At 32.6% G+C, this 20,987-nt stretch overlaps 1 protein-coding gene across 1 annotated transcript in view; it reads left to right on the forward strand.

The window, feature by feature from the left end:
- The window catches only part of Corin (corin serine peptidase), a 65,995-nt gene that overhangs the window by 42,997 nt on the left and 2,011 nt on the right, over positions 1-20,987 (forward strand). The window contains exons 7-11 of the mRNA XM_085947310.1: positions 3,874-4,018; positions 8,715-8,890; positions 9,816-9,999; positions 16,003-16,156; positions 18,967-19,090. Of these exons, the coding sequence (XP_085803436.1) occupies positions 3,874-4,018; positions 8,715-8,890; positions 9,816-9,999; positions 16,003-16,156; positions 18,967-19,090 (783 nt within the window). The remainder of the gene's footprint in view (positions 1-3,873; positions 4,019-8,714; positions 8,891-9,815; positions 10,000-16,002; positions 16,157-18,966; positions 19,091-20,987) is intronic.

Genomic DNA, 20,987 nt, shown 5'->3' on the forward strand with positions numbered 1-20,987 from the left:
AAATGAATCACTTTAAGTTGAACCGAAAACCGAAACGGAAAAAAATAACTGCTCGAAACCCTGCCAATAACGCTTGTCTGTGAAGAATTTATTTCTAAAAAAATCGTCAAATCGATATAGGCATCGAAAAAATATATAAATATTTGACTGCCCTATTCATCACTTTCAACTCCTAACACCTATATTTCGGCAGAGTTTCAGTACACGGGTACAGAGGATACATGACGGCAGAGCAAGTCAAGATTATTTTTATTTTCTAAAACTCTTTCTTTAAGCACTAAGGTGCATGGTTGCTACATCAGTCCCGTGCAGCATCGCTTCGGGACAAGGAAGTGTGGCACTAAAATCTTTTCATTCTGACACGTTTATAGCGTCATGGAAGGCGGCGTGCACAAACCACGGCTGCATATACATGGCGGGTGGAGATGGGGCAACTCAAATCCCCCTACTACCTACTATGGGTTTGAGTTAACAGCACTGCGTCTACTCGTAACTTGTATATTATTATTTAATATTTATCCTATTAGGATCGGACATGGTCGAAAAAAAAATATTTGAAATTTCTAAGAAGAAAAAGGACTACGTAATATGCATCTCAAAATTTAAGTCACGTGAATACGTATCGAAGATCATCTGTATGTTACCGATCGCTCGTTTATAACATCACAATAAATAATTTCAAGATAAAAAGAACTTTTTATATACAACGTTTTTAAATTTTCTGTTGTATTTGATAGGAATAATACTGAAATGTCATTTTGACACCCATATTGATTTCCATAGTAACGCACGTATATATTAATAATTCAGTTGCTAGGACCACCCCTTTAGCAACCAATAATAGTGGATTGGATTACGGATTTCTTCCGAAATAACTTTTCATACAAAACAGAATTAACTGAAAATGAATTTAATTCTACTTAAAGATGGCTAAAAGTATGAAAAAAATTCATTGGCATCGTGTTCTTTTGATTTCCACGGTAACGCACGTATATATTAATAATTTAGTTGCTAGGACCACCTCCTTAGCAACCAATAATAGTCTTTTACTTTTTACGGATTTTTCTGATATAACTTTCCATACAAAACAGAATTAACTGAAAATGACTTCAATTCTGCTTAAAGATGGCTAAAAGTATTAAAAGAATGCAATGGCATCGTGTTATGCTATATTCTAAAAGTTTCAAATGTCTATCTAGTTGGGAAGTTAGTTCAAAATCGATTGCAAGCTTTGCACCGGACAAATAATAAGTATAAATACGACCTAATAAAAACGTTGTAAAATATAATAATCCGATCGACCTTATATTAAGGATCGTATCAAAAATTTTGTTGAATATACTTTGAGGTGATTTTGCCCTTTATGTGGGTCAATACCGTCCCAAACTGTCTCTTTGAATTCAATTCAAGACTGTTATCCCTTGTAGGTACATGTAATATAATGTATTCCAATACACGAGTCTTTAAAATTGGATTATATTAATTCCTCTTGTTCGTTCGAACGTTTATTATACACGCACGGATATGAATACATTCACGTTCATTACTAATATATAAACACAGTTTAGAAAGAGATTAAACGAAATCTAATGATTTTTTCTTGATTACTCGTTCAAAGTAACTTTTTTTTGGTTTGGTTACGTAAATTTATATTAAATAATAATAATAATATAATTTAGCAGCGTTTCGCAATTTATTTTCATCGCAGAATCCTTTTGAAGTGGGTACAATATAAGGAAACCCCTTAAATATTATAACGTAGAAATCAACAAAAAAGAATATCGCTGCGAATTTTCAATGCTCGAATTCTTTATTTAAAAAAAAAAAAACTCCGCAATTCGTACCTGTTTGGAAAAAAGTCTTATCTTTGTACATAGTTAAGATCCAAAATTGTATCTTACAACGGTGAAAATATACATTATTTCATTCCATACATTAAACATGTATGTATTTTTTTTGTGAATAAACTATTGAATGCAAATTGTGATTATCCGTATCGTAAATCGTCACACATAATAAATAATTTATTGTGAGTCTAATGATCAACGTTTAATATTATAATTCGTAGTTTTCCTCACAACCATAATATATCCATACCGACCGGGTGCAGAACAGCGCATTCCATTGGTAATGCAATGTTCCCTGTAAGGTGTGCGCGTATGCGCGCGCACACCTTCCAAAATGTGTCCGCACACATCTTTTTATCCCCCGCACAGTCCTCACACAAAAATATTGTAAAATAAAGTTTCCTTATCCAGATTTTAGTTTTGCTCGAATGTACAAAACCATCACATGCATAATTCTTCGACTCATTTCTCAAATGTTTATTTTGCATAAAAGTGTTTATATTGAACTAGATTACCTAAATATAACTATAAAAAAACATTCTGCAAGTTAAGTATTTAATACATATATTTTATCAACAAATACTTTTTTTTTTCTTTATTTACATTTTTTTTATTTACTTCAACAATTATCGTTGTTAGTGTTAGTAGGTATTATATAAAATCACTGAAATTAATAAATACCTTAAAAATATAAGTTTTAATGAAAACTTGTATGTGTGTGTTTGTGTTTGTGGGGGGGGGTGTAAATTTACTATTTTTGTTTTTATTTAAGAGCGTACTTCAGTTAAACGGCAAATAATTTTCAACGACATGTGCGACAAAATTTCTCACTCGTCGCCAATCGGAGACCAATAGTCGAGGTGTGCGCATGTCGATTTGTTTTGTCATGGCGTCGGATGAAAATATTCTTAAATCGTGTAAAGATGACTAAAAAACTTTACGTATGTACTTAAAAAAGGAAACATGTCAATGAATATACTATTATTATTAGTAATATAACAATAAACATAATATTAAATGGACGCATATTGGATTTTTATGACAAATTATATTTCGTCCGGCACGCGTCATTTGCACAATCCGCGCATCGCCTAGCCACCATGCCTCAACTGAAGTATAGCCTTAAGTATTACGGCTTATAATGTCGTGGGTCGTGAATTCGAATCCCGGATCTGGGAAATACACATATCTTGTTTCAATTTGTGTTTTGGACCTACTAGGTTGAGCATACGGCTCCATTTATTTATCGTAAAAATAAAAATGTGTTACTACAAATCTCCACCCTGTGGGGGCTTATAATTGTGATCTTATTAGGATCCGACATGGTCAAAAGAAATATTTAAGTATTAAGAAGTGTTTTTTTTTTCATAAATAAATATGTAGTGTTGAATTTAAGTTGATATTCACAATTGATCACTTTTGAACCTCCAACTATTACTGTTATACATAATGTATTTGTATACATTATATAGTTATTACATAATTTCTGTTCGAAGAGAAAATAATAAATAACTCTTATCATAAAGCCACTGACAAAATATTTTTTTTATTTAATATGTGCTACCTACCACACCGTTTAAATTTAATTTCGTAGTTCTTGAAAACGGTAACAAAAATTTTACAACAGAGTTGCTATTTTGTTTATTTAATTTTTATGAATTTTCCGAATAGTTGTATGATGAAATCATTCGAACGTAAAATTTTGTATTGTTAAATTATTTTTAATTCTTTGGCCATATCCGCTCTATTAGCTGAAGCATATGAACACCACAAGGCACACCCAAGAAACCCTGTCGCTCAGCAGTATTCTTGCGTCATTCCAGGTCATAATCCCGTAGTTCCGCCGTATACACTCTATAGATAGTATTTAGAGGCTTTCTAGGACACCGGAATCCGGTTGGCTTGAAGAACAGACAAGCCAGGTTGAAATTATCTATGTCAAAGCCATGTCCAACGTTACCTCTTCGCTCACAATTAATTTTAGTTAGTCTGTACTATAAAATCATTGATTTTTTTTTTCTTTCAGTGAGATTAAGTGAGAGCAACGGTGACGTGGCAAAGGGCCAGCTCCAACTCTTCAGACCTCAACAGCAACGATGGCAACCGGCGTGCGTAGCGCACTGGGACGCGTATTCCTCGCCTGCAGCTGTCTGCGCCATGCTGGGATATTCGTAAGTACATTACATATTAATATTTATTTCTACTTTTACTTGCTACATAATCAGACAAATATAAAGAAACGCTTGGGCTATTCTACCAAGATAAAATCTCTACTTAAAGCTGAGTGGGTTGAGTTATTGAGAGGTTTTTAAGGCAAGGCAAAAGCTGTCTAGATTGAGTCACATTTAAAAAAAGCGGCAAATGGAATCAACACGAATATTAAGTATAAGTTTTTAGAGTAAGTTTTATGCATATGAAAAGTTTTTCACCTGCAGCGCTAGGAAAGTATTCAAGTTGTAAGCATCTGTAGATGTCTACATCAGATTTTTATTGATGCATTATTCCACTATAGGTGATCAAGAAATAAAAATTGAATTAAACAAGTAACAATTTTCAGACAATAGATACGTAATGATATCGGTTTCAAAGTCGGTTATCTACATAATATATAATACATATAAACTATTATTTAGAAATAATTGCGAAAGTAAATAATTAGAAAAAGCGAATGACGAAATAATGTGAATCACAATTACTAATAGTAAACCTTGTTTAAAGTTGATTGAACAAAAATGTTGATGATATACCTAAGTAAGACTGCAACCAACTTCGGGATTAATACTATTTAACTAGTAAAAGGGGCTAGATTTGACAGTTAATAAACACATATACAACGTAAAAGTACGTACCTATAGAAATCAACAGCCTGAAATGGTAGGAAGTAATAATTTTACCCCAGTGACGTCCCTAATGCCGCCCCATTTTTGTGTACAGTATTTTTTATCATCTTTTCATGACTACAATATCTAATAAATGTGTTGTATGGATACATTACTACCAAAATATACACCACTAAATCTAATTTAAATGCCATATCTACTTCAATAGACAATATTGCGAGCCCACGGTTTCAAATACATTTAGGTATACACCTGACAACTTTCAAAACTCGCGAGTGACTGTCAAAAATATTTTGATAAAATAATTATATAAGTATGTACCTACCTATAATTTAAATATGATTTGCAAATCTCCACGTGTCATTTCTGGTCAGCAAGGACATGACGTCCAAGGAAAATGGAAGAAAACTAGATATCGCAAACCCGACAAAAAATTACAGTCCTGTTAAACCTTTTATGTTGATTAATACATTTTGTTTCCAACCAGTTAGCTGATGGAAAGATATTTCCATTATTACTAAGTTTAGGTACCTGTTTCTATATATTCCCTAATAATTCTTCTCGATTTGCCGCCCTTCGGGTAACTGCCGCACCCAAGCGACGCTCAATCTGCCTACCCCCACGGGACGTCATTGTTTTACACTGCTTATTAGGTACAGTAAAAAATCATTCTATAGTAGACGCGACCAATAGTCTGTTCAAAGGCACGCCGTTGGGAACACTGGCGTAGACAAATATAGATAAGAAAAGTTTATTTACCGTTAGGATTTCGAGATTAGTGTTATGTTCTATTTGGTATTTATATTAATTCAAAAACCTCATCAGACATCTTTAGTAAAGCTTCTTATTACAGGTGATTTAGAGATCTGATTTGATCAATTATTAAACGATATGTTTACGATAACAATGGCTGATCTTCTTAACAATCAGTACCTATCTAATCATTAATTTATAATATTATCGTTAGATTACCTCGTATGCCTATGTAGGTAGGTATTTACAATAATTAGTAAGTGGAATTAAAACAGATCTATATTAGGTATCAGTTAATTTATTGTGAGACGATGATTAATAATTAACGTTAAAATAATATTATGTATTGATCAAGTCAAGTTTATGTGATTCAACAGAAAATCTAAAAACGTTGTATATAAAAAGTTCTGGTACTGTTCGGTTATCAGGAATACAGCGGAAAACACATTTTTAAAATAGCCGATAAACTGGATCATTTGTTAGGTTAACCTAACCTAACCTAACCCAACCTAACCTAAACTAACCCAAACTAACAAATAATCCAGTATATCGGGTATTTTCAAAATGTGTTTTCCGCTGTATTTCCTGATAACCGAACAGTACCAAAGTTCTTTTTATCTTGTAATTATTTCTAATATTTTTTTAACAATTTTATCTCGCAATAAATCTAGTTTAAATTAGTGTGCATAAATAAAAATGTGTTTTTGATGTGTCAGTTAAAAAATATAACATCCCTTTTGGAAAGCAGCTATATTAGGTATCAGTTAATTTATTGTGAGACGGTGATTAATAATTAACGTTAAAATAATATTATATATTGGTCGATTATATGCTTTAACATACCGAGAAGCTCTGCATAGTATCAAAACCAGAAAACTACAATACCTCTGCCACGTTATGAGAGCACAAAAGTACTGCATTCCCCAACTTGGCAGTCGATGAAAGATCACCGTCAAAGGTAGCAGATAACGATGCAGCAACTATTCCGGGTAACAAACAGATGATAAAACAAAATCGCACTGACGGCGGCCGACCACCATTAGGGTATAACACGATAAGAATAAGAATAATGAATTTGCATAAGATTTAAGAATGTTAGATTCTTTATTATAGAAAATAACGTAATTTTGAAAACCTCCAGAAACATATTAAATCGTCACCTCAATACTACACTGCTTTTTGCGATAGCTATTGAATATGACTACATTTCCTTCTCAACAAAATGATAAAACTAGGCAAGTCAAAAATTAATAGGAACTATATTAATTTTTTGTTTGAAAATTTAAAAAAACTTTTAAACCACAAATGCATTAAATAAATAAAATAATGTAATATCTACAATATTTTTTCATACAATTGAACATTGTCTAATTGTTCCCAATTAAACAAGCACAATTTTCCATTTTTATTTTAAATGATATTTATAGCCTAGATTTATGTTAAAACCCATATTACCACATTTAAATAACATGCTAATTATATCTAATGGCCAGATGGGCAACGCACCAGTTGGGTTGGACGCAGTGAATGGGTTCAACTAAAGCTTAAATTTGATTTTCCCAACAATGACCAAATAAATCAGAGTTATCTAGTTGTAGTATTGAGGTGATGATATGCAGTCCCACTCGGTCTAACTTTCTAGATTTTTTTTTCTAACGTGTATGTTTCTGAGGTTTTCAAAATTATGTTTTTTCGAAAATAAATACATTTTTATTTTTAGAAAAATCTATATTTTTTAATAAAATGTACCAACATATACACCTTCGATATAACTTATCAAACCACATTTCATTGAAATAAATAATAATAATCAAAAATTTTCATTGGTTTGCGATATAGGTAGATTGGAACTGGAAAAAATAACATAAATATTTACTCAGATTCCATCGTTGGATTTCGTATTATTTATTACACAAAAAAATATATTTCAGGCTTTCATTGTCAATAATAATTGTAAAGTTTTTCCGATTTTCATTTCGCTCGTTCCAAGCAATTTTACTGCTTAAAGTATTATTACTTGGCAACTCATCAAAAATATATTTGACAATGCACAATGGCAAAGAGACACAAACGATCTCATTCGAAGTTCTGCTTCGCAAAACATACTTAAGTCAAATTTCCGAGTTAAAATGTGTTCAAATTTAAAACAATCCCTCTTCGAGCGCTTCCTGCGAGGAGAATGGAAGAATAATTTTCAAAGTGGGATAAGAAAAGTTAATTCTTAACCAAGTCGTAAAAAAACTCTAAAGTTCACGGAAAATAGACTAAAATCTCAATTATATTTGAGTAACCTACATTTAAATCGATTTTAACATTTCAAAAAATAAAGATAGCCAAGTGCATAGTTATACCATTGTGTTGACAAAGGAGTTTCGTTGTGATGAATATCAGAATTAAACTGCCCAGATCTTCAGAGAGGAGGGATAAAGGCCTCGATTACTGTGCTCCGGCGGCCTTTGTATGCATAAGATCTCGACAGATCTATACATCTACGTTGTAAATTGTAAACCATTCTTTCGAGAACCGCCAAGACAATGATATGCCACATAATTATGAATTTGTTGATTTTGAATAAAACCAATTCCCAGGGCATACACTCACGTTTTACTTAAGACACTTTAAAAAAAAAATACACAGGTGTCTCAATAATTATGATCAATGTGTAGTTCTTACAAATTCAAATTTTGGTATAAAAATGGTTATAACAATAATATGATATGCCATGCCAGTCAAAATTGATATTGGTCAGTCATCCACGCCTTATGCTCCAAACAGAATAATTAGATGTGAGATATATCGAACATTTCAATGAGGATAGTATTTTTTCCTGTTACAATAATGAACGAATAAGAACATTAAATTGCGCATATCTCCAAACTATGTTTCTGTGGCATAGTCTTACAATTACCCCTTCATTACGTAGTTCTAAGTCTATAAACTTTTTTACTATATCTTTAAATAATACTTTACTATTTATAATCTTTTTCTAATATTTATTTTGCTACATCTTTAAATAATATAATATGGATTGCATGTGAACTCAAATTATTTAAAATTCTAAAGGACACTTACTACAATTAATATTATATTAAATTATCCATACCACATAACCCAAAATAATAATCCATATTCACTTTCTATGTAAAAAGGCTACGTGATCTATCCTGTCATAACCACATCTTATAAAGAAAGAAAATTAATAGTATCAAGCAAATAAGTATAGATACAGTAGATGCTGTTCATAAATCCAATTTGTATTTATTTATCAAAATAGATCTGCGAACTTCAGTCGACTGACAACGTCAGATGGAAACGAGCTGACAGTGACAGCGAGGCAAAGAGACAACACGCTGTGGAGGATGTACAGAGAGCGCGAAACTAACATGCTGAAGGAGTTCAGGACTTGCGGAGATACTTCATCCAACGTCGACCTTATCTGTACTGACTATGGTAAATTAACTTAATCACCGCATTTACATAGAATAATTGTATAGCTTATGAGTATGTTTGGTAGGTATATACCATGTTTTAGCATCAATGTTAATTGTCTTGATCAGCGACCTGCACTCCTGCACATATTAGTCAGGCAACTTAGCATGAAAATGTGGACATATCAGACAATAGCACCAAATTTTTTCCACATGCTTCTTAGGGACATACCTTCCAATTTTTGATAGGAATCACCTTCTCCAGTGGACTCTGGATTGGTACGAATAATGTAGTCTATAAGCTTTTAAAATTACAGTAATATTATTCTAGTAAATTTTATGTTCTAACAGAATAGACAGACATAAATTAAAAAAGCAACATGAATCTTAGAAAAAATTGTCAAACGCTGATCAAAATGCAAATATTTGAAAATCACAGACACTTTAGTTTACTTCAATATATTAGTTACTAGCTGAAATACCCGGCTTTGCACAAGGTTGTCTCATTGAAAGATTCTTAGTTAACAAAAGAATAATAATTTTATTTTTCAATATCAAAAGAACTGTATATCGGCTTATAATATCTTAAAATTAAAATAATTCTGAAAGCAGTAAAACTTAAACAAACAAACATAATATTATGTATTATATATTAGTGGCGAAGGGTGGAGGTAGGCTATAAGATTCGACACAAATAGTACACACTAAACTTTAATTGAATTAAAAAAAAAAACTAAGCAACACTCTGCAGTTTGTAGTATTAGTTCAATGAAAACAAATACGTATGACTGACAAAGTTTAGTGTACACTATTTATGTCGGATTATTATTATTATAAGATATTTATTTATTTTCTTAAATAAATAGTTTTTAAACGTGACATAATAATCTATTAAATTACTATATAGGAGTATAGTCTTAAAATTAAAATAATTATTGTTCTTCTAGTGTGCGGCAAAAGACGTCAAGTTTACGCCAAGCCCAGCAACCGTATAATTGGGGGAGTAGAAGCATCCCCTGGTGACTGGCCTTTCATCGCCGCTATCTTGGGAGGTCCCGAGGAGGTCTTCTACTGCGCCGGTGTCCTCATCGCCGATCAGTGGGTGCTAACGGCCTCTCATTGCGTGGGAAAGTAAGTAAAAGTTTGCATTGGGCTTGGGGATACAGATATGTTTGTTTTTCGTACAAGAATTTTATAGATATCACTCGTTTGAAATATTTAATATATTATTATCTTTATCTATACGAACATCTTTAGCAGTTATGGAAAATGTTGATTTCTGTTGGTTTTATTTTTTCACAACGAACGAGTTGTTATTTTTATTACATAATACGAATTGATTTGTTTTCATATTGTTAATATGATTTTGGTATATCAGCGGTTACGAAATGAAATGAGTTGCTAGTTAACGAATTTCTGTTTAATTATTAATTTATATAATCCGATATCATCGATCAAATCCGAATCCGGTGACATACATAGTATGCATTTATAGATTTCTGGATAAGACGTGTTACTTTATCTTTTATATTGTATTATTTTATTTTATATAAGATGTAAATAATTAACAAAGCCAATTAGAGTCAAGGCACGTGCTAAATTTCTCATCAACGTGTGACTTTACCACGTTTCGTATATAAAAATACATACTTATATATTTTTTAAATCAATTTATTTATTAGAATAATAATATATAAATAAAATTACTATTATGTTAATTTAACATATTGAGAATCGTAATATTCAGCATATTTCCTTGCTAAACAATAAAATACCATGTGAGTAGGGATATTATTTTACAATACAGTATTGCAAAACTATTACAATACTTATCTATAATATAATTAATAATTAGTACAAGGGAATCGATATTGTTTTTACATTTTAAAATAATTACAAGATAAAAAGAACATTTTATATACAACGTTTTTAATTTTTCTGTTGAATCATATAAACTTGACTTGACTAGCTTAAACGATCAAAAAAATTGTACTTGATAGAAATAATACTGAAATGTCATTTTGACATGTCATATCGATTTCCATAGTAACGCACGTATATATTAATAATTTAGTTGCTAGGACACCAGACCCAATAGCAACCAATAATAGTGTCAAAATAACTTTTCATACAAAACAGAATTAACTGAAAATGAATTCAATTCTACTTAAAGTTGGCTAAAAATATTTAAAAATGCATTGAAATCGTGTTCTGATATATGTTAAAAGTTTCAAATGTCTAGTTAGTCGGGAAGTTAGTTAAAAATCGATTACAAGATTTTTACCGGACAAATAAGAATACGAGCTAAGAAAAACGTTGTAAAATAAAAATAACCAAGAACTGTCGCAATGTAATCAGTAAATAGTAAGTATACGAGAACGCCATGGGAGTTTGATTATGAAAATAATACAATTTTAAGTCTACATAATAGCGTAATAATAATATTGAAAATGTTTCCGCAATTTTTTTATACTTTCTGACTGCATTTAATCAATAAATATATTAGTTCTGCTTTTTCTTCATTATGACTGAAGACTTTATGTCTCCTAAGCCATGTTAAAAAGTCCCCGGCATTCTTAATCTAGTTCGCCCATCTGACACTTTGCTCTCATCTTCTTTTGATGCGACAAATTACCTTCATATTATTTAATATATTATTATGCGGCATATTTGTATTTTTAAAACCGAGACAAGCTACACTTGGTTCGAGGTCTAGGTTTCGAAATCACTGCGACAAGTCGTCCGCGTCCTAACTTGCCGAACCATTTAAGGGCCATAACCCACTGACGCGACACGTCGCACGCAACTGGCCGCTGCGGTGGGTTTTATCCCAGCGGTCGCATCAAATAGAATCAGCATTAAACTATTTCATGATTTTACAATGTTTTCATTAGGTCGTATTCTTGTTTGTCCGGTGGTTGTTTATCCAGTACAAATCTTGCAATCGATTTTTAATTAACTTCCCGACTAGCTAGACATTTGAAACTCTTAGAATATATCATAACACGATGCCAGTGCATTCTTTTAATACTTTTAGCCATCTTTAAGCAGAATTGAATTCATTTTCAGTTAATTCTGTTTTGTATGAAAAGTTATTTCGGAATAAATCCGTATAAAGTAAAAAACTATTATTGGTTGCTAAAGGGGTGGTCCTAGCTACTATATTATTAATATATACGTGCGTTACTATGGAAATCAAAATAAAATGTCAAAATTACATTTCAGTATTCTATATATTTATTCAGTTTTTTTTTGATCATTTAAGCTACTATAGTCAAGTCAAGTTTATATGATTCAACAGAAAATTTAAAAAACGTTGTATATAAAAAGTTCTTTTTATCTTAATAATAATTTCTAATGTTTTTTAACAATTTTATCTCGCAATAAATCTAGTTTAAATTAGTGTGTATAAATAAAAATGTGTTTGTTAAAAAATATAACATTCCTTTTGGAAAGCAGCTCTTGATCTAAAAATGGTACGCACCATGTGATTTAAAAAATAAATAATTTATTCTCTAATGACAGAAAATGTAATTTTTAAAACATATTTTTATTTACTGATTGCTATTAATTTAAAAACCTATCTAACTTGGGTGGGCTGAAAATTTATATTCTCTATCGCCTTATGATCAATTTTTATATAGGTTTAAGAATTGCTATCTAACAAAATTGCATATGAAGTGGACTAGCTAAATTTAATATTATTAACTTATTTAAAATATATATTTATAATCAAACAAAATCGACGTAGACTTTGTATACTAGGTTCAAGAAATGAAAACGATGGCCGAACACTTAAGTAGTTACTTATTTTAAAGTTAGAATAATACCACAATACAATAAATGAATCTATGACAAGACAATAATTACATTTTATGAAGGAATCCCTGTAGACACTCAGCCCCTGGGCCACCCCTGAGGAGATAGGCGGATATTCTCAAGAGGGACGTAAAGAGTATGACCGACTGGAGAGAGAGATCAGAATAGATTTTCCTGGAGAACGATTGTGCAGTCGGCCAAGGACCTGAATGGTCTGTAGCGCCAGTTTAACTAATTAATATATTCTTGATAGACGATCTTTAATAAAAAAGAACTAATAAATATGTCAATTCATTTTAATTATGCTTTGGAGATCAAACAAAATAAGCGAATTGCCTTGACTGCTGTAATAATAATACTATGTGAACACGTGAGCTTTACGGAATAGGGTGATGAAATTTTTGCTGATTTTTAGCAATTCGCGATAGCCCAAAGTCTTGGGATTCCATCAGTTTTACGCGGCATGTTTTCAAAATTCGAATTTCATTTCCAAAAAATCGCGATAAAATAAAGGCATTAAAAAAAGATATTTAAAGAATAAGGTCACCTCTCGCGCTTTTATTATATTTCATAAAACGCTAGAGTGGCAAGACGGCTTTCAAATGGAACGGGCGTGCTGCTTAGAAAAAAGAGCGTGTATAAGTAGATAGATACTGTCCCTTTTTACGGCGAGTAAGCAACGTAAACAAAATAAACTGCGCACGTATTATTATGAAAATCTGCCTTTTTACGTTTTACGACTCTGCTCATTCAATTCACCGCACATCATCAAATCTAATAAGACTTAAATATGGTCTGTGACTATTTAAACATGACGCAATCTTATATGAGTTTTGACTATTTTTAACGTATCGTGGCGCTTTTAGCAGTGGACTGTAATTTTGAAGGTGATGGTGGATGGTGGATTGCGAATCTAGGGGGGTGTTACACAGTATGCCAGACCTTTGATGTTAGGACGGCTGGCGCGCACTGGAACTGGTTTGGTGTTCACGCACTCACGCACTGGTAAACGGACGATACACTTTTGGATGGACGATATATTATGAGGTTGATGAATGATGTTCAGGATCAAGGGCGACTCTTCCTTAGGGTACCTAGGGGACAGACCCCGGTCCCCTCATCATTCTATAGTCAATATTCAATTGAATATTCATGTTATACGTTCCTACCATAATACATTGATTTTGTATATTTTATTTGTACTGTTTGCCCATCCTTGATTCTTGTTTCTTGGCCCATCTCTAATGCTCTATGTGAGTTTTGGCTCTACCTACATAGTATACGATACTTCTGGGGTCTAAATTCGGTGGCCCCTTTAAAATCAAAGCAATGTTTATATTATGAGATGCTATATGCGATTGCCAGTTATGATTCTCAAAATTCATAAGAAAGCTGAACAATGCGTACGTCTGTAGGCCGCTTTGCACGTGCTATGCACATTTTACCCACATGTACCAATGCTGGACCGGGGACACTGTAGTAAATACCTGGTCTTGCATAAGTGTGGGTAGGTAAAACTGGGCGTATTATTATTATAATATATTATGAAGTTATCTTGTCGGTCGGCTGTAAATTCATATCCCATGACCCACCGGTTTAGTTTATTAGTTAGTTTGCCAGTAAGTGATCAAATATGTTATCTATCTCCTTAAGTTTTAAAATATATTTGTTAATACATACTATAATAATTTATAATATCTTGAATGATAATAACAAAGGGTAGGTATGTGCTATTTCAGTTAATTAAATCAATATTAATTTGTATTACCTAAATATTAATTATTGTAATGTACTAGTTCTGGATAGTTGAATTTCATGTTAGTAAAATAATTTTGATAAATAATATTAGGTATTATCGTCACTGTTCTGGCAGAAGACACTAATTCGAAAAAATGACATATTGAGTTAGTACCAAAATGTTCCTTATTTCAAACTTTACCGTCTGGAAATCTTCTTAATAAATAAACAGTCTTTATTTTAAAGTCATTCTTTTTATGATTACTTAATAAACTCACATGATAGACCATTATTTCAAACTTTTTAACAACTTCAAAGTCAAACTACTCAAAACTAGTATTTTCCAGTTAGTGTGTTCTGCCAGAACAGAGACGTTATGATGAATGAGGTGGTTCATTTATTGAAATATAAGTTCAGTACATTGACATTTGAAGACAAACTAGAAGTGAAACGATTAGGACCTTACCAACCAGTCACCAACAGATTTAGTTATTGTGTATGAACTAATCAAAACAAAAAAAGCATTTAACTCCGAACAGTTTACCAAAAAACATGGTTAACGGCGAGTGTATCCTTGAAAAGACAATTTTGTTTTTCTTGTAGCAATAAGATTCTTTCGAACGCAGGAGGCATATGAAGATGAAGTAATAGCTACAAAAGATATGTTTTTTACGCTTTGATTAATATTGATTAGGTAGGTACTTATTAGATATTTCACGCCATCTGACCCTACTTACTAAAAGATGCTAGAGCCGCCACTGTTCAGGATGGATGATTGATGGACACGACGTTCACTCAAACCGTAACAGGCTTAGTATAGCGCGATGCGGCTTGTAGGTAGTGACGGTAAAGTTATAACAAACTTCCACATGTCCGCTTGCTGCATATCAATTGATCTAACTGCCTTATTCGCCATCATGGTCGTATTATGACCCGTAATTGCACATCGTCTGGTCTTGTGACAATAATAAATAAAGGGATTTGAGTAGGTGGGGACTAAGGATGAATGTGACCACAATTCGGCCCAACCAACGTAGAATGCAAACGTATTATGTAACTTTGAGGTGTCTCAAGAAGTGACTTCCGAAAACGTTTTTTGTAAAGATTTGTTTTTTTTTATTTCGTTTGTGACTTTTCTATTACCGGGAGACAATTTGCAAACAGCCAGGGGCGGATTTACCGGTATTCTGAATGTTCTCAAGAGAAAGGCTTTGCGATGTTAAAGGGCTTCCAAATTAAAAAATATTAAGCAAAATAGCTAAACCATTGGTATCGTTTGAAACATATTAAAATGCAGTTTTTCCAATATTATGAAAACGTTTATTTTAGAAAACGAATGCAATAAGCTGCATAAAAAAATCTCATTCATTATAATTACTATATAAGTATTATTATCATCTTTCAAAACATTCATTGTCATATTACAAAGAAATTTTGAATATTGCTATCTTAAATCCACCCCTACAAACAGCTTCATTTATATTGCTGTCAATATGTTATTGAGTCACCTATGTTGCCGATTTTATGATGTTGTCAATGCTCATTGCTTTATGAAGTATTTTCTTTGCCATTTTCCAGCCACTCCGATGTCACCGGTTGGACGATTCAGCTGGGCATCACGAGACGTCATGCGCACTCCTATTATGGCCAGAAGATGAAGGTAAAAAGAGTTCTGCCGCATCCGCTCTACAACTTAGGAGTCGCTCACGACAATGACGTAGCACTTTTCCAGGTAAATAATATGTGTCAATAATATAACCCAGTAACGTCCCTAGACAAAATTGCCCCTGGAGAGCGCCCAAATGCCGCCACATTTTTTTATACAGTATTGTTTATCCGTACACGTGTCGTTTTTGGCCACCAAGGACGCCGAAGGCAACGGAATTAAACTAGATATCGCGAACCTGTCTAAAATTACAGTCATGTTAAACCTTTCATGTTAATTAATACATTTTGTTTCCCACCAGTGACCTGAATGTTTAATGGAAAGATATTTTCGTTATTACTAAGTTTAAGTAGCTATGTCTATATATACCAAATGATTCTCCTCGATTTGCCGCCCTTCCAGTAACTGTCACCTCCAAGCGACGCTCAATCTGCCTACCTCCACGGGACGTCACTGATCCAATTTCACTTCGCCACATTATCTGGACTACAAATAACATAATACAATATACACAATCATATTATTACTTATATTAAAATATATTCTAGCTAACATGCAGTGAATTTTAATAAAAGATTAATAAATTCTTAGTTACTAGTGTTCACTGTTTCCGAGATTTTGAAGAAAACTTTCTTACCTATAGGCATGACTACCAAGATATTGAACACATCCTCTGGGATTGCCCGCTTATGGAACTCGAACGAACGGAGCTGTTTGCCAGGGTCCGTCCTCACACGGGCCCAATTGGACATGGAGATCTGATAGCAACCGAGGCCAACTTTGCGGCATTCGAGAAATTTGCAGCGTCGTATGGAAAGCGGGATAGTCCCGACTCCTCTGTAGACTCATCCATTTCAATTCGTGACATTCAGTATGCGGGTACGCAGGGCGCTTAACGTTAGCGGACAGCAGAGCCAGTCCAAAAAACAAAAAAATCTTTCGTAACTTTCTTCTTTAAGCACTACGGTGCATGGTTACAGCATCAGTCCCGTGCGGCTCCGTCTCGGGACGGAATGAGCACTTAAAACTGCACTGCTTTCAGACATATTTAAAGCGTCATAGAAAGCGGCCGTGCATATCCACGGCTGTGCATATATGACGGGTGGTGGTGGGAACTTTAACGGTTCTGTATTAAAGAGCATAAATATATGTAAGTGAAAACGAAAGAGGCTTACTGATTTAATTAGCTGCAAGTCAACGTATTGCATTCCAGATTTACACGACTTTTAACACAAGATTTATTTTACAAGCCCACAGTGAGATACAATCTTGAAGAATTACTGTTATAAGCATAAAACTAGTTCAATAATTACAAAATATTAATTACGATTACGTTCAAACTAAAAAAAATATCGTCGGCCTATAACGTAGTGGGTCCCATGTTCGAATCCTGAGACTGCCAAATACACATATTGTAAATAATAATACTATCGACCAAAGGTACCTACTTGATGGAATTTGAATTTAAATTCAAACGGATTTAAATTTTGTATTATTCTACTATCTATTGTACCATTGTACTATTCCATTCCACTCAAATGTAATAGTACAAAACTTACAATCCATTAGAACACATGTCGTTTTTCAATTAGTGTTTGAGTCAGATTATGCACCGAATAGGTTGAGCAAGTGGCTAACATCCATTTCTCGTAAAAACAAAAATCTGTTAATACAAACCACCACTCTGTGGAGGCTCATATTATAATCTTATTAGGTTCGGACATGGTAAAAAAAAATATAGAGTTTCTGGAATCAAACTTATTAATATTACATACATAATTGAAAAACACCTCAGATATATACCTGCTATAAAACATCCTTCGTATATATATATATAAATAATTACAAGATAAAAAGAACTTTTTATATACCACGTTTTTAAATTTTCTGTTGAATCATATAAACTTGACTATTCTATGTATTAATAAATACTTTTTTTGTACTCGATAGAAATACTGAATAAATATAGAATACTGAAATGTCATTTTGACATTTCATATTGATTTCCATAGTAACGCACGTATATATTAATAATTTAGTTTCTAGGACCCCCTTAGCAACCAATAATAGTGTTTTACTTTTTACGATTTTTTTCCGAAATAGCTTTCCAACCAAAACAGAATTAACTGAAAATGAATTCAATTCTGCTTAAAGATGGCTAAAAGTATTAAAAGAATGCATTGTCATCGTGTTCTGATATATTCTAAAAGTTTCAAATGTCTAGCTAGTCGGAAAGTTAGTTAAAACAAGATTTGTATTGGATAAACAAGAAAAAATTTGTACTGGACAAACAAGAATACGAGCTAATAAAAACGTGGTAAAAATACGACGCCCGACGAGACTTGAACCTGTAACCAATAGATTCGCGCCAATGTGCTTTATGAATTAAGCTACGGACATTATTATTGATTTAATTTAAAAAAACACAATTTTTTGAAAGTGGAATAATAGATACAGTGCATTTCCACCACGAATTGATAGTTAATACAATAAAAAAAAATTACGGACAGTATATCTAATTACGATGAAATTAACTAGTAGGTACCTAGTTTTTACATGAAATTCTTAACAAATTGCCGATATGTCAATTTATATGAGTATATCCTATGTTTATTGGTGTTTTTTCCTAATTTAAAAATACAATACGATTGAATAAAACTGATGTTAGGTATCAACCAATTACGCGGGAAATACATAAACGTCATTTACCATACATATTAAATTGAAATGTATTTGGAAAAGGCGCTCCATAAATCTTCCTCTTGCTACCTACGTAGAGTTCAAGCTATTAGCTTATTGCAAAATAAGTACCTAAATAAAAGACGGAACGGATTAGAGTCTGGTATAATTTGCATTTGTCTGCGATCTACTTTCAGTTGGCGTCCCGAGTGACCTTCCACGAGCAACTTCTTCCAGTGTGCTTGCCACCAGCCAATAGGCAACTTCCCGAGGGAACTCTCTGCACAGTTATCGGATGGGGAAAGCGGGAGGACAAAGACAGTGAGCTTTTAAAAACTATTTAGAACCATGCCTGCAATTTATCATCATATTGAAATTAGGGTTTGCAATACCGGTTTTAAAATTCCATAATCCCGGAATTTTTGGTATTAAGAAAACACACTAATTTACGTTTTTGAAAATGTATTATAAGTTATGTGCTGCTAAAATGCAAATGCAACAGATGTGAAATAATGAAAAAAAACTCAAAAAAAAATCAATAATATGATATTATTTATATAATTGTAAGAAGCTTTTCTTGCAGCCGGGCTTATTTGCACTTGAGGAACACTAGCTTTTTTGAGGGCTTTAGTTTGACTTTGGTTAAAATTATCAATATACTTATTCAAATTATTTGTAAAAACCACCAGTTCTACAATATTATGATCAATACATATTTTTAAATGTCAACATAATAACTGTACGTATATAGGTTTTTGCTATAAAATAATGTTTTAAAGATATTTTATAGATATATTTACATTTTAAGTGCTTCTGTTTTTTTAATGTTTTAACGATTACCAGTATTAATACCGGTATTCAATAAGAAATACCGAAAAACCGGTATTGACATTTTCATTCGGTATTGTAATCCCTATTTGAAATATGCTGCCATCTATTGATTGCACTTCCATTTTAAACGACGATAATATTATAAAATTACTTTCAATCAATTATTAATTAACATACAATTAAATATATATGCAGAATAAGAAAAAGAATTGAACTCATTAGGACAGTACTTGGTAATCAAACTATGCACCACAACTGTCGAGCAACCCCCAAAGTACCTACTCAAGACTAAAATACTAAACCATAGATTTTATACCACTGTTTTTTTGTTTAGTTTTGGTCATGTATATTAAAAATATTCTTAGTATGAATTATCTACAAGGCTGCACTTTTTGTGTAGACGGTGTGAGGGGCTATTTGAATGCTGGGGGGGTTATATCAAGGATGCCAGGCATTGACCTTTTGTGACGCTGAAGCTGGCTCCGTGGTATTGGTCGTCACTCACTCGCACTACCACTTTCGCGCGTTACTGTTTATTTTGAGTCACTCTTTAGTTTGTTGCTATGTTGTTTTGGGGAATGGGACAACTGGACACCGCACTATCGTAGACACGTATACAGAACGTAGACTAGGAATTTTAATCAGTTTCTATCTACTACTTCGTAGTTTTAATTCATTTTACTCTTAACATAATGTTTTTTGTATTGCGGATTGAGAATTACCATGCCTAAGGCTTTATATAAAATAAAAAACTCTTTTTACGTTGGAACTAAAACATATGCACGATTAAATCATTATTTACGTGTACATATTTAAATTCTCGTTAAATCATAATATAACAATTTAAATATAAATAATAATATTAAATATATTTTAAAGGTACCTATAATTACCTAACGTCTATTAAATTTCGAATTACGTGGCGTCTAGTTGTCCCGGCGCCAAATCGTCCTAGACCAGTTGTTATGGACTTAGGGTGCGTTACGAGGCACTGCAAATCGCTATTTCGTAAGCGAAGTGTTTCTTTGTGGCATGTCTAACCGCGATTATGGTTTGGAGGTAACTAAATTGTTTTATATTATGCCTGGACGTGGTTATAGAATTTATAGGAGGATACGCTGCCATAATTGGCCTAACCACTATATTTAATTTATCAATTAAACTGGTGGTTTCATAGTAGAACTCCATCACAATGGTTTTGTAATCCTATATAGCCTGAAACAACTGTCAATATAAATAGTTTGTTGTTCCATAAAATTATAAAGTCACAAAAAATATGATGAGTCTTAACGACTCCGAGTGAGCAAAATAGTACAATAGACTTCATATAAGAGTACTTGAAACAATACTAACATAAATTCGTCCTATGTGATTCATGCGCGCTAAA

Source organism: Rhyacophila brunnea, unplaced genomic scaffold (assembly GCF_057557595.1).
Source record: "Rhyacophila brunnea isolate RB1 unplaced genomic scaffold, BYU_Rbru_1.0 scaffold_2, whole genome shotgun sequence".
NCBI classification, from domain to species: domain Eukaryota; kingdom Metazoa; phylum Arthropoda; class Insecta; order Trichoptera; family Rhyacophilidae; genus Rhyacophila; species Rhyacophila brunnea.